General features: G+C 34.7%; 1 protein-coding gene across 8 annotated transcripts in view; it reads left to right on the top strand.

The window, feature by feature from the left end:
• The window catches only part of ADGRB3 (adhesion G protein-coupled receptor B3), a 469027-nt gene that overhangs the window by 280399 nt on the left and 173992 nt on the right, over positions 1-14636 (top strand). For all 8 annotated transcript variants that reach the window (XM_061460537.1, XM_061460535.1, XM_061460541.1 and 5 more), the window contains one exon: positions 3781-3824. In XM_061460537.1, coding sequence (XP_061316521.1) covers positions 3781-3824 — 44 coding nt within the window. The remainder of the gene's footprint in view (positions 1-3780; positions 3825-14636) is intronic.

Below are 14636 nucleotides of genomic sequence, written 5' to 3'. Positions count from 1 at the left end.
AAACCACAACAAAATTTATTTTCTTTTTTTTTAATCCATCCCTTTGAGTCATTTAAAAAACAAGTTATTCCATGTTTCAAAATCTTGGAGAAGAGATTAAACTTTATTTTTACAAAAGGTTATGTTAGAAACACAGTTTTGCACCTTGCTTTGTCAACCTTTCAGTAATAGAATATTAATGAGTATTATATTAGCTCATGTCTTGACAAGGTAAAAGGACAATAACTATGCAAAAAGCTATCAGAATTATTTTTTTTTTTTTGGCTAATTTTTTTTTACCTAGAATTTAATCCCAAGAAGCATCAAGTACTTGGAACAAATTTCCTTTCCTTAAATTGCATTTATATACATCGTACATTTATATAGGATCATGATCAGGCTGGATGTAAGAGCTGGATTGGCATATATTGATCTAGAAAATCTGGGAATGGCAATGAGTTTTAAAATTTTAATATCTTTCAAAGTTTCATGATTTTTATATTCAAATTTTAGCCTCCATAATGCAAGTTTGGTTTAAAGAACTAAGGCTCTAGATGCATAAAAATATTATTTTGTAGGTTTGAGTGCTCTTTGCTTTCAGAGTGAATATAATTCTAATCTTCTTTGCTATGAGGCTGGTGAGGCACAGGCACAGGTTGCCCAGAGAACCTGTGGCAGCCGCATCCCTGGAAGTGTTCAAGGCCAGGTTGGGTGGGGCCTTATGCAACAAAGGTCTAGTGGAGGGTGTCCTTGCCCATTGCAGGGAGGTTGGAACTAGAGGATCTTGAAGGTCCTTTCCAACACAAACCATTCTTTGATAATTTTCTACAATAATTTTCTCACCTGAAAACAGGAATTTATTACTATAGAACAAGCCTTATATGTTACATTCAGAAATATATACTAGTATTAATTACATAGATTAATTACTAAACAGGAAATACATTCTCTTTCATCTCGATATCTGGGGCTTTTTTTGTTTGGTTGGGGTTTTTTTTTCAGTGGCTCTTGATGTTTTGTTCTTTTCAAACCTTTGTTATTGAAATGTTGTTAATTTTTTGTTTGGAAACTGTTTCCAAATTGATTTAATGACTAATATTTTAAGCAACTTGTAGAGCGTGCCTGATCATGTATAGGAGTATTCCCACATATTTCTTCTTTTACCTTCCCATCCACTAAGTTAAGTAGATAAGAGATTATGAAAAAAGATGGGCAAATGTGATCATTTAATAAGAGTTAATATGTTAAATTCAAATTAGCCTTAAAATATTAATTCATTCAAAATTTATCATCATTGTTTCATTTTACATCAAAATTATCCCATTTATTAATAAAACCAGAGAATTATTTTTTTGCAGAAATGTAAATCACAATTACAGTGCTGTTTGGAATACAGCTTGGTATTTGGATTTGCAGATTAATTAACACAGTTGACTACAATGAGAATGTGAGTTGCGATGCATTATTTAGAGAAGATGATATTTGGTCTTATGAACTGTGAACACGTTGATGAATGTGATCACATTTTTCCAGTAGTTTGATTAAAGAGACACCAAAGTAATCTTTTAAAAGCTCAATAAAATCCTACTTGCTCCAGAGAGACTATGAACTCTCACCTTCTGACAGCACAGAAGTTTGCTCCAGGGACGCATAACTAACGCACCAGCAGCAGCATCAGACATCAAGCTTTCCATGAGACTCAAAACCCTGGCTTCAAAACAGAATTGGCACTGTGCTTCATAGCTGTCAAAGTTGCCAATAGCATCTCAACAGTTTGATATGCCAGGCAGAAATATAGTTACATATACGTTCACGCATTCCTGTCCTTTAATGTATAAATCAATACTGCAACAGTCTTAAACATTTATGACCACAGTAGCTGCTTCCTTAGCTGCAGCTAGGTAATTAAATGGCAAGAGCTGTGTTTTTTTTTCCATTTGTATACATTTCAAAGAGAGTGAAACATGATCTGGCAGCTGCAGTCTTACTGTGTTTCAGCTCTGCAAAAGCTTTTATTTCCCTCTGTTTTGTAGATTTACTTATAATGGACATTATTTGTGAAAGTGTTTTTGTATTCTTACTATTTGCACAGTAGAAATAGCAAGCATAAACTGCGTAATACCTGCTGCTGCTAGGAAAGGCAGGTCTCAGATCTCAGATATGCAATGTCTTTTGACAATTCAGCTATAGGAATGCTTTTTTAATATGCATATAACTATACCAGATTGCAAGTAGAATTTCTTCACCCAGTCTTAGGATACAAACTAATATTTTTTATAAAAATCCATTTTTTAAAAAAGGCTGATTCTGCACCATTATTCCATTGTTCTTAATTTTTATCTGTGTGTATGCTGTTCTATCAGTGTATCTCAAAGCTTTTGGCTAACGATGCAGGACTTGGTCTTGGAATCTCAGTGTGCTTGTCATCCAGTATTTTGTCCTATCCCTTCTTCCTCTTCCTCTTCTTTATATTATAAATACTTCAGGGAATGGAACATCCTTTATTTATGTTTGTACAGAGCTACGTTAATATAAAGTGCCATATGTTGGTTTTAAATATTTATAGTTTACTCACAAAATTCAATGCAGTCAGCAAACTACTGAAGTACAGGGTGAAAATTTCCCTAAATATATCTCTCACAAGCATTTTCAGAAGGACCTTTTCTATCTTTGACAAAAAAGGTGGATGGAAAAATTTAAATATTTAATAAAATTTTACTTCACAGGTTGCCATAATTTTTCTATAAATAATTTTTAGAATAAAATACCAAGGTGTGTTTTGTTTATATGAAGCTATCTACTGTACCAACACTGTTCATGAAAGAACTACATTAACATTGACTTAAGAAAATACTGTATTCCACCTGTTTCTTCAAATCACATGTGATTTTTATTAAAAATATATTTTTATTTTCTAATTTGCATCTACTTTGTTTATATAGTTCTGACTTCAGGAAATATCCAATATCTATGTTGAATGGGAATACAGTTTTGCAGGTTTTAGCCAGTCAAGTACTTTTAAGTCAATCTGAGTTTTGATAAAGAAAGATTTACAAGATTAGGAATAAAACATGAATTTTAATTTTGTCACAACTTTTCCCAGGCAGCAAGATAAACATGAGTAATAATAAGGATGTTTCAATTTCCCAAAACATTACCTACAGTTTAATGATGTGTAATAAACTTAGATTCCCATCCTGTTTTAAATCAAATCAGAAATCTTCAACTGAGTTTGAAGAGGTTGGAGCTGGGATTATAAAGGTCAACACAAAAGATAAATAATTTAAGTGTAAATCTCTGCTGATTTAGAACCTAACTGACAGAAGGTCTTGTGTATTGAATATGGGGTCATCTTAAATCCCAGGCTCCAGATATTTTGCCCAATACATACTTAAATTTTTTAAAGGCATAACTGGTTCTGACATCCAAGCTCCAGAGGGGCCTAAAGTTATGTTTCTGAACATACCCAGAAATGTTTAGTCAAGTCTAGTCTCTTAACAGATTAACTCTTATTTGTTACATCTTATTTGTAACTCTTCCAGTTTTCCTAGGATATACCAAATAGACATTTTTATGCTTACCTTATCTAAGATAGAGAATGCAACAAACACTCTGCATTTTTCAAGTGCTTTTTAAATACTCCCTAAGAATTAACCTTCAGCTTTTGCAATTTCAGTGGCATCAATTCATTAGAGTATAAGTGTTATTGTGTAGGAGGAGACCCAGGTAAATGCTTTGGTCAATCATGGCATGTTTTTTTGTATACCAGTAACTAATAGGTTTTATTTATTTTTTATTTAGGGCACATTGAACCCCTACTGTGTGCTGTGGGATGATTCAAGAACGTAAGTGCTTTTATTTGTTATGGCTCAAATATTACAGAGTACCTAACAATATTTAAGCAGTTGGTTAGGAAATGGTTTGGTACAAGTGCAGGGAAAATGAACCTTTCATGGAGTGAAAATACCGGATTCTCCTCTCACTGGGCTTCCTTTCTGCAGATACTTAAATTGAAATAATACAATATCTCACCAGAAAGAGATTACATACATAGTACTTTTAATCTTTCTCAAGATTAAAATGAGGATGTCTAAGAACTGTAGTTCCTTGATGGTAGTTGCTGGGCAACAAGCAAGCGGATAAATGATCAGGTAGATAACTAAGGAAGGCTTCCATTTCTGTTACTGCAGGGATAAATATAATTTTCAAGGTTGATATCCAGAGCAATCTTCATTTTAGCTGGTGCAAATTTTCATTTTAGTTTAGTAAAATATTAGCTGTATACTAAACAGTGAAAGCTTGCTAGCAGTTTTCTGCTACTTCTTTTTCAGTATGTGTGCCTTCAGTAGCAAAACAGAAAATGATGCTGTGAAGAGGTAAAGCAGTAAAAACAGTGTGGTTTGAAAATATTTCCACATTTATACAGTTGTAATTTGATGTGTTAATCTTTCACAGTAAATGTCCATTAAAGTCAAGGTGAACTTTGCCTAAATACAGATTAAGTGTTTCAAGAAGTATCCTTATATGGTTGCCATATTACTTTTTTGAAGATGATGACAACTTCATCTTGTCCAGGAATAGTATGTATGTCTTATTCTATAGACTCATCTACAGTGTTAAAAATTGTGTGTCTGTGATTGTGTGAGTGCTTTTATCCTTGAGCCTGGATTTATATCAATACACTGATGTCTGAGACACAACATTGTAGTGCAGAAATGAGAAAATTTGTATATTATACTAGAAATCACTCCAAATACAAGTAGTGCCATGGTTTATACCTCTATGAAAGAATCATAATGCAGTTATTTGAAAGCTACATCATAACATTTCATTTCTGTAAAGTGTGTGGGATAAAGTGTGTGAAAGATTTGATATTATATGTGATTATGTGCACATGGAATGCAAAACATTTGGAATATGTTCTATGTTTCCTCTTCACAATGTTCTGCTTACACAGCAGTAGTACAGTGTTTTATTTACCTTTTCTCCATGCAGTACTTTAAGCACTGTGTATTTAGAGCACATGACCTGATCTCACTGCAGAATATCAAAGTCATATTTGCACAGAGTTAGACTAGCACAAAAAAAAACAAACCAACCAAACAAACAAAAAACACAACAAAAACCCAGCATGCAGTAGATTTAACAATGCGATTAAAAGATTTCATGCAGGTATCCTGGATTCACAACATATGTATTTTGAGCTTGCCACTTGTTTTGCATACATTTATCTTAATATTGTTTATAGGGAAGTTTAGTGCTACATGTAAGTAGTGGTTTCAGCATCCAGAATCTGGATGGAAAAATTAATTTTTGAAGCATCTAACATTTACATAAAGCTTACATAAAATAGTCTGAGGTTTATAGGGAGAAACAGTTTTTATATTCTGAAGGATATCTTTTATTGCCATACTAACTATTGAAGATGTTAAAATATTTGAAGATTGGGGGTATACTTGGAGGGTTAAGTATTTTGAAAAGTTCTATGAGCCATCAAATACTCACAGTAAGATATGATGTATCAATAAGGTCTGCATGGACACCATTGTCGTTTGTTTTACAAATGTAGGTGGTTTATTTTATAAGAATGTTACATTATCTCTTACCTGAGTGTGTAAAGGCAAGCAAAATTCTGGGTTTTTTGCTCCATCCTTTAGGAAAAAGTCCTTAATGTTAGCTGTGGCAGCATTAGTTAATTCATAATTTTATGTTTGTAATACGTATTTTTTGTTTTGGAGTATTTTATATGTATTTACTCAGGTATAGGTCAGAATTTGCAGTCTGGCCCTATGAGTTTTAAATTATCATGAAAGCTCTATAATGCTGAATAGGTTCCTGTCATTTATAAATCTTAATAAATAATTATGTAGTTGGCTAGGTGCCCAGGGTGATGTTGGGTTCTTGGTGGTGGCTTGTCTTTCTTTTATATTTTCCACTTTTTTTTCTAAGTGTCAGGAATTAGCCACTCTCAGCAGCAGGCAAATGGAGTTGATGGATTAATAGCCTCATCCACATAGCAAATCCTACAGATCTGTCCTTCCAAACTCGGTACTTGTTGCATAACCAGGATTTGGCAAGCATTTTGGAATAAACTCAACAAAAAATAGTATGCTTTATTTGAAGGTACTTAACTAATCAGTAGTCTCTGCTGAGATGGGTGTTTTAAATTAAGTGGTTTTCAGATAAAAACTGTGCTTGCTTTTATCATTGGCATGCAGCCAGCAGTACCCTCTAAAGGTTTTTGCCACCTTTTTAGTCACTTCTCCCACGTCTTTATCTGCATGCATTCCAAGTTCACATTTGGTAAATGATACTTCCTCCACTGATCTTGTCAGTTTAATACTTGTCTAACAGCAGGGGAAGCTTTGTCTCCCTGGGTTTTGGGCATGCTTCTCAGGAGACTGATAAGTAATTATGGTTCCCTGTCATCCATCCTTGAAGAAAGTTCTGGATCTGTGAGCTGCCCAGTCACACCAGATCATCAAGCTTACTTACTGCCATTGCTATCTGTGACAATTTGATTGTCATAACTTTGGCAAAAGCTGTTTTAATCCATTCTTTCTATAAGATTTGATGATTCTTCCTTGTGATGATAATTTATAAGGTTTTACATTTATCAAGCAGGCAGGCTTGTGCCCACTCCATAGCCAGCTAGTGAAATGTGTGTACAATATTGAGATAGTGCAACTAAAGAATAAAATATTATGTCATGTATTCTAAAGGGCAAAGTCAAGTCCAATAATTCAGCATTTTATTTCAGTTGATTCTAGCAAAACATAAAGCATCTCTGCCTGTGCAGATTTAACCAGGCTGGTTTTGAGTTCTGGTATTTCCTTTGATATTTCCAGCTTCTCTACATGAACCTGGTAGCATCAATGGTATTGTCCTGGGTTCAACAGTAGCAGTCATTTTTTCTTCTTCTTAGTAGCTGGTGCAGTGCTGTGTTTTTGACTTTCAGCCTGGGAACAGCACTGATAACACCGATGTTTTTAGTTACTGCTCAGTAATGTTTACTCTGACCAAAGACTTTCTGAGTCTCATGCTCTTCCAGGGAGGAGGGGAAGCTGGGAGGCTGCAGAGACAGGACACCTGACCCAAACTAGCCAAAGAGGTATGCCATACCACAGCACGTCATGCCCAGGATGTAATTGAGAGTTACCTGGAAGGGCTGGTTCACTGCCCAGTCATGCTGGGTATCAATGGGTGGTATTGTATTCTCTTCCCTTGTTATTTCCCTTATCATTCTTATTATTGGTGGTAGCAGTAGTAGGTTTGTGTTATACCTTAGTTACTGGACTGTTCTTATTTCAACCTGTGGGAGTTGCATTCTTTTGATTCTCCTCCCCCTCCCTCTGAGAGTGGGGGGGCGAGGAAGAAAGGAGGGGAGTGAGTGAGAGGGCTTACTTATGGCCTGGGCTTAAACCATGACAGGTATGTAAGAAATGATTTTTTCCCCCTCAGAAGTCTGAGTGATATCTTTATCCATTCATTTCCGAAAACAGTCTAAATGTTCAGTGCATTCCCATACTCTGAAAGGAGAAGCATTCAATCTTAGGATGCTGAATGCTTCTCCTTTCAGTGCATGGGAAAATGCATGGAATATTTTTAATTGACATTCTGAGGAGAAATAATTTGATTCCTTAAGTGAACCAAACAGAAACTCAAGAAAAAGTTGTATCTTTTCTGCTTTGCATTGTCAGGCACAAACAACTATCCCTGCTGTCAGGGATTGACTCTGATACGTTACTTCCAGTGTCTCAGTCCACAAAGAAAAAGAAAAGAAGTCAGTCAAGTACTAGGGCTGACTTTCCCACCCCACAGAAGTGATTTTAAAGATTTTAAGAGGAAATGAAACTTCTACCTTTCTGGAAAGGAAAAGAATAAGGCAGAGGAAGACAGAAAAGACAGTCTCAATCAGAAATTAATCCAATGGTTAGATCACTTACTTGGGGATTTCAAGGACCAGCCCTTTAATTTTTTCATTGCAGAAGTTAGTTAAGGAGTTTGAAACACACTTTTCAGCCTTTTCAGGAGGAGCCCATGCCCGCTGAGCTGCCAGGTCTGCTGGAGTGTGTTACTCACATCGTGTCCTGCTGGAACTCTGCCATATTATTTAGGAAAATATTCATGGGTTGGGGAGCTGATTCCCAGCACCTCTATATTTAATTTTACCAGTCTTTCCATGTGTTTATCACTATGCCACACTTCAATCTTAGCCATATCACTAGCAATGTTTTTTCCTAGCACTGTTTTGCTTTATGTAAGTCTGGGCAATGCTGTGTAAGCCCAGGGGATCAAAAAATGCTTATATGCATGCATACATTTCCATTTTAAAAATGCCAGTTACTGTAGCAGCTTTGTAGGCTGTCTGAACAGTTCTCTTGAACTTTGTCGCCTTTCCGATGCTTGTACCTCTGATAGGGGCCAAAGCATGCAGTCTCTATGGAGCTCTAGGATCCATGAAAGTTTGGCCTGACAAAACTAGTCACTTGTCTTAGAGGACACAGCCCCTAGACTCTTGAACCAGGGTCAGAACACAGTAAGAGGCTGGAAGCTGGTGCCACTGAGCATTGCGAGTACCACCCTCACATGCAGCCCTTGGGTAACCCCATCATGATGAGGGTGTAGAAGATGGGTAGACGAGGTGGCAAGGAGGTGATTTCTCACATTGGAATTTCAAGAGTTACCAGCTAATTAGCAAAACAATGCAGATGCTGCGTGCATTGAACATAATGTGGGCACGTGTTCTCCACAGGACAGTGTCTGTTGCTGCTGGTGTGCTCCACAGCTGTACATGGTGCAACATGACATCTCACAGCACTGGGTAAAGAAAGGGCTTTAGTATTCCGGGGCTCTTTTCTGCCAGTTGCTGCAGAAGGATGTTATAACAGTATGATGATGTTGTACTTGTCCATATGTGTACTCTGAGCAGTTTGCTCCTGCTGAATACACAGGTGGCAGAAGTACAGTGCAATTAGCTGAAATTTTTAATATTGCAAGTATTTTGACCTGATTCAGTTTTAGTTCATGGTAAGTGGTAGGTGTATTCTACTTTTTTTTTTTTTTCCATTGCCATATAAATTTACACTGACAGTGGTTTAGATTTTCTATCCTGAAGCTATGTGAAAATATGAATATCTGTATATCAGAAATGAGAAATTGTATATACACTTACATAACTTCAGGATTTCACTCCAGACATATATAACATCCACCATTATAAAGAATATTAAAAAAAGTTTGCAATTACTGTTTTTAATTATCCCCTAGAGCTTCTAATTATTTTTATCCCATTGTCCCTTGATAGAGTTGTCGAGAAATTGTCCATAAAAGAATTTGTTCAAAGCAAATAAAGAGTCTACCAGTTAAATGTGATGTTCTCACAGAATTACCTATAAGGCAGATCGTGATTCAACTTTAGGATATAAGCTTACATGCATAATATTAGCAAAACAGGTTTTGTTTTTTTTTTCTGTAAGTAGAATAATTGAATTAGAGTAATTAATGTAGATATAGTTTGGTAAAATATGGCAGCTGAAGCTTTGCTTCTGGACTTAAGTCAGACTTGTTGGTCCAGCTTTTCAGTCAGACTTTGCTTCTTTCGTGTTTAAGCCAGAAAATTTTCTTTCCATGCTAGATTCTATGGTTATGCTTGTGAAATTAATTGAGGAGTTAACATTAATGAACTTATACAAAAGATAAGTCTCTCTTGGAATACCTACATTTATGCTGAACTTTCCATAATAGAACGTGTGCAGTAGCACACTACTTAATCTGTTCCCGGTTGTCTTGCATAAAGAATTGACTCTACAGAATCATATTCTTTTTCATTAAAGCAATACAGAATGAAAAACCTGATTCAAATTCCTTAGAAGACATTGAAAAAGGCTTTGGCTGATTTTCATCAGATCAGATCAAGTGGCAATCCATTTCTCAAGTGGTGAAAGACCTAAATTTAAATATTTTTGCATTCATAAAGTGCTATGATTACACTGTAGTGCAGGAGTACATAGGTCTGCAATATGTAGGTATTGTGCAGTATAAAATGGAGTGTCTTTATGTTGAAAAAGAGTCAGACTAAAATTTTCTTTGCTTAAGTCATACACAAAATGAATCATTATATATGGGAGGAATTTATAATTTAGGTCTTTTTTATAACACTGCTCTTCATTAACACCTACACAGCCATGAACAGAGCTTACATGGCCTGGTGAGATTTATAGAAAAAAAAAGGAAATCAAATTAATTCTTGCTAATAAGTTTGCTTTCTTTTTAATTTTTACTGGATGATTAATCAACTCCATTTGTTGAGAACTGAATCACTATTTATTGCCTTTCTGTAAATGTAGATTTTTCAGAAACTAAAAATAATGGTTTCTTGTAATATCAGGCAATTATGATTCTGAAATATGAATAAAAAGAACTAGTGATTGTATCTTTCTAATCAAATTTAAAGATTTGAATTGAATTTCTGACAGATTTCTTTTTTAGTACATAGTGAGGCCAGAAGATAATCAAGCAGTCTGAATAAATTTTAAAACAGAAAACAAATTGGTCATAATTTTGTTTTGTGTGGATGTTTCCAAAAAAAAATTCATGGATGTTGCTAAGTCAAATAGAATGTGATTATTGTTTTCCCTAGTAATAACTCACCAAGAAATACAGCAAATGGGATCTGTGAATCCAGCATGTTGCTGGACTTGAACTCACTCTTGTAGGGAAAAACAGTGTTTGCTAAATCAAATACAGCTTCCAAAAGTACAATATAGCAAAATTACAACTGCGAAGTTGTAACTCTAGAAAGTGTGTTATACCTGTAAATTTAAAAACAATTTAACACAGAGATTTGTACTGTCCTGCCTGGTTTACAGACAGAGGAAATAAGGGCATAATGAAAGCAAAGCTGTTTGTCCATGATCACTCATCAAACCCCGGTAGAGTTCCAAATCCCTGAGTCCTACTTGAGAATGCGCTCTAGTTGTTCTCAAAACCAGTATAATTTCCCTGCCATAATGCAGATATCTAAAGCTTAAATAGCTTTACTCTCATTCATTCTGATGACTGTTGCCTGTCCTGGAGAATTTAGTTGTTTATCCAACAGAAGGAGTGCCACAGCACTACAGGTCCTTGTATTATGCCATCCTTAAGCAAAAAAAGAAATTTACTAACGTCACCAAAGAAGATGAAAGACCTGGGTAATATTGCTTATCCATGTGAGCAGGAGCTTTGGAAAGTACTCTTCTGCTATTTTTACCTGCTCCTTTGACAATAGGGGCACAGATTATGTACATAAATGGCTTATAAGTAAAACATTTTGTTTTGTTCAGATATGCATTTGTTACTTTCAAATTTACTTGCAGTCATTACAAAAAACACAGAACTGCAGCCGGTATAAATATACCTACTAGACTAGACTAAAGCACAAGAAATTTCTGAGCATTTTCAATTTATATGGTTGCTTGACTTTACTTCCAGATGCATGGATCTAAATCTGAATGAAGTCTTCTGAATTAATAACTGCTCTCTCTGAAGAGAAGTCTGGTCTGTCTTTCTACAGGAACAGTGTTTATATTGCAAAATGACCTTAGAGTAAATGCTTGGAACAGTGTTTTGAAATATATGGTAAAGTCATCCCCCAGTTCTTGAATTGTCAAACTCTGAAATCGTGTCTCTGCCTGATAAAACTATAAAACTTCATCAAAACTAGTCAAACACGTGTCCAGCTTAAATCTACCATATTTTATCAAGCACTATCACAAGAATGCACCTTTAATACTGCATCAGTATCTCTGTGACCTCATAGCTATCTTTACACATAACTGACCTTATGCTGAATCTCTGCCATAATTGAGCAGCATGAATGGAATCAGTTAAATCTCTTCCTGGACCAGTCACTAGAGGGAAGCAAAGACCTTCACGTGCTATTCATGACGTCAATCAATGTCTATGTCCTCGCTGACAAAATCTGGTCAATATTCAATCTAAAATTTTGAAAAAGGCAATTTCTGTGGAAAGCCACTCTTCAGAAAAAAAGAAAAAAAGAAAAAGACAAAAATTTATTCATGTATGGTTGACTTCCAGAGGCCACTGTCATTAAAAATAGAGTTATTTTAATGAATGATGTTTCGAGTATTTGAATCTAGACAAGAACCTCAGTGCAGAGTGGATAAAGAAAGTGGGTTTAAGACTTTTATTCTTTGAAACGTTCTAATAATCAGAAAAATGCATTGCAATGTAGGTTACATAGCAGATACACACTTCCATCATTTATATGTGACAAAACCTAAGACAAAATATACCAGGTTTTTTGCTATCTTTTTACTGATCTTACCTTAGTTATCCATACTTCCATTGCATAGTGTTTTGTCTGTGGGACTAAGAATCTCATCCTGCATAAACAGTTCTTTGGTGTGTACAGGTGAACAGATGAAGAGAACATCATTAAAAGCAGACTAATTCATCGTGCACTCCATTTCAACACAGAGGAAACATAAAGTGAATATGAACTTACACATATCTTCCAGTTTATGAGGAGTTACATGTGAAGTAGGGTTACCGTATACTAGTTTTTTACTATATTTATTCAACCCTATTCAGTTCATGAGAGTAAAACTCAACTTAACTTACCATTCTCTCCTATGAGCTGTGCTGGTTGAATTCCTTTGAAACAGAAACAGTAGAGGCTAACATTAAATTTTCTAACATTTTATTAAAGGAATATACCTCGTATGAATGGAATTTACCATAAAATTAAAATGCCCAGAAACGAGGATAAAATATTTAAAATAATGGTTTGGGTTTTATCAGTTGAAATTCTAAACATTTTAAAGCTTATAAGGACAATATTTATACTACTTACCACTTAATTTGAATAGAAGATATTTTATTAAGCTTAAGCTATGCAGGATGGCCAGACCTTAGTAAGAATAATACAAATATATATCAGAATTTAAACAAGTTAAAATGGAAGTTAATACATAGATGAACAGCTCCAAGCAAAGCAATTTCATGAAAAAAACCTGCTGTGTTGAATAGCTGCTAGATTATAGCTGAATAGATTTTTAGCTGAAAGCATGGTATATTTGTGATGATTTTTTAATGTTATCATCATCTTCTCTGATAATGTTGAGTGAGAGAGATTTCTTGCATAGCTAGTTAACTAAATGTAATATACATATGCATTGAAGTGCATGTGCTGGGGATAACATCCTGCAATCCATGGTATTATTCTAGGCAATGGAGAATATAATGTAATTCTAAATTTCACAGGCTATGGTTATGGTTCCCAATGTTATCCCAATGTTATCCTAATGATGCAATTTGCAGTGGTTGTCTTCTCTGTTCCATTTAACCATAACTCAATGGAAGCAGAGAAAAATGTTTGTCTTTCAAATTACAGAAATATTTTTGCACATATCGAAAGCATGAATTAAAATGCCATCATATTGCTATCAGTTCATGACTTAACAGAAGTATGTTGCTGCTGTCAATTTTACCAATAAACCCATTGAAAACTCAGGCTTAATTGGCATGCTGGACTGGGAACATAGAACTAGAATCACTCCACAGGTATTGGCACAAATCCAGGGATTACTCTATCAATCAACTTGAATGACAATAATAAAGGGATTGCATATAGTGACATATAGAGCAATACAGAACCAGAAAAACATAATCGCTCCTCATAATGAATTTGATATATTTGTACTCTTCGCCTGTTAAAGAGGACACTATTTGACCAGACCAAAAACTAAATCCTTCAGATTTATACTACTTCATTATTGCATTTTGACTGCAATATGAACCTGCAATGTCTTTTTAAAATGACAGTGAGTACTTTTTTGATATCTGCGCAGTTTTAAATGGTTATTCATAAAAAGAAACTATGGGTTTAATCTAATATCAGATTAGCTTAAAATGTAAATATACCAAATACCAGATATTAGATTTATTACAAAAATAATAATAATAATTATTTGAACAACTTCTGATTAAATTTAACCAGCACAGTGCCATGCAGCTAGTACAGGGATTCTAAAATGACAGCCAGCAATTTTCAGTAGATAGTCTAATATTTTTTTAAGCAGGTTATACTTTAAAATTTGTAACGTACAAAAAAAAATCAGTAGTATTTTTTCTATGCACATCACTCATCTTCGGCCCATTCTTCCCCTCCTTTCTCATTTTTCTTGTAAACACCTGATGTTTCAGGTACACAAATTGTGTGTGTACTCACACACATACTTCATGATATCATTTACACATGCAGATTAAAATATTTGAGGAATAAACCACGTAAAACATATTTAACCACCCCCCACCCCAAGAAGTACAATTGAAAATATGGAACATCATTTTCTTTATTGTACTACAGAGCAAGACATGGTCTGCATAGTGCGATACATATTTATCTTGTGTCAGATTCTATGTGCTTTTAAAGTTATTTATATTAGATAGCATTTACCAATCTCAAATTAAATGGCATAGACCTTACTGTGAATTACACTGTATCTTCTTCGTTCTAAATACAGGAGAATAATTATGCTAAATTAAAAAAAAAAACACATTTTTTTTCTTTCTCTCTCTCTGCCTCTCTCTCTCCTTACTTACTCTCCCTGTACAATTGACTCTTGGGAATATCTTTTATTTTTATTTTT

This window comes from Pezoporus flaviventris, unplaced genomic scaffold (genome assembly GCF_033815535.1).
Source record: "Pezoporus flaviventris isolate CSIRO_AGI_PZ_B2104156 unplaced genomic scaffold, CSIRO_AGI_Pfla_v1 ptg000031l, whole genome shotgun sequence".
Taxonomy (NCBI): domain Eukaryota; kingdom Metazoa; phylum Chordata; class Aves; order Psittaciformes; family Psittacidae; genus Pezoporus; species Pezoporus flaviventris.
Note: the sequence above shows the minus strand (reverse complement) of the source record. Positions and strands in the feature narration are given on the sequence as shown.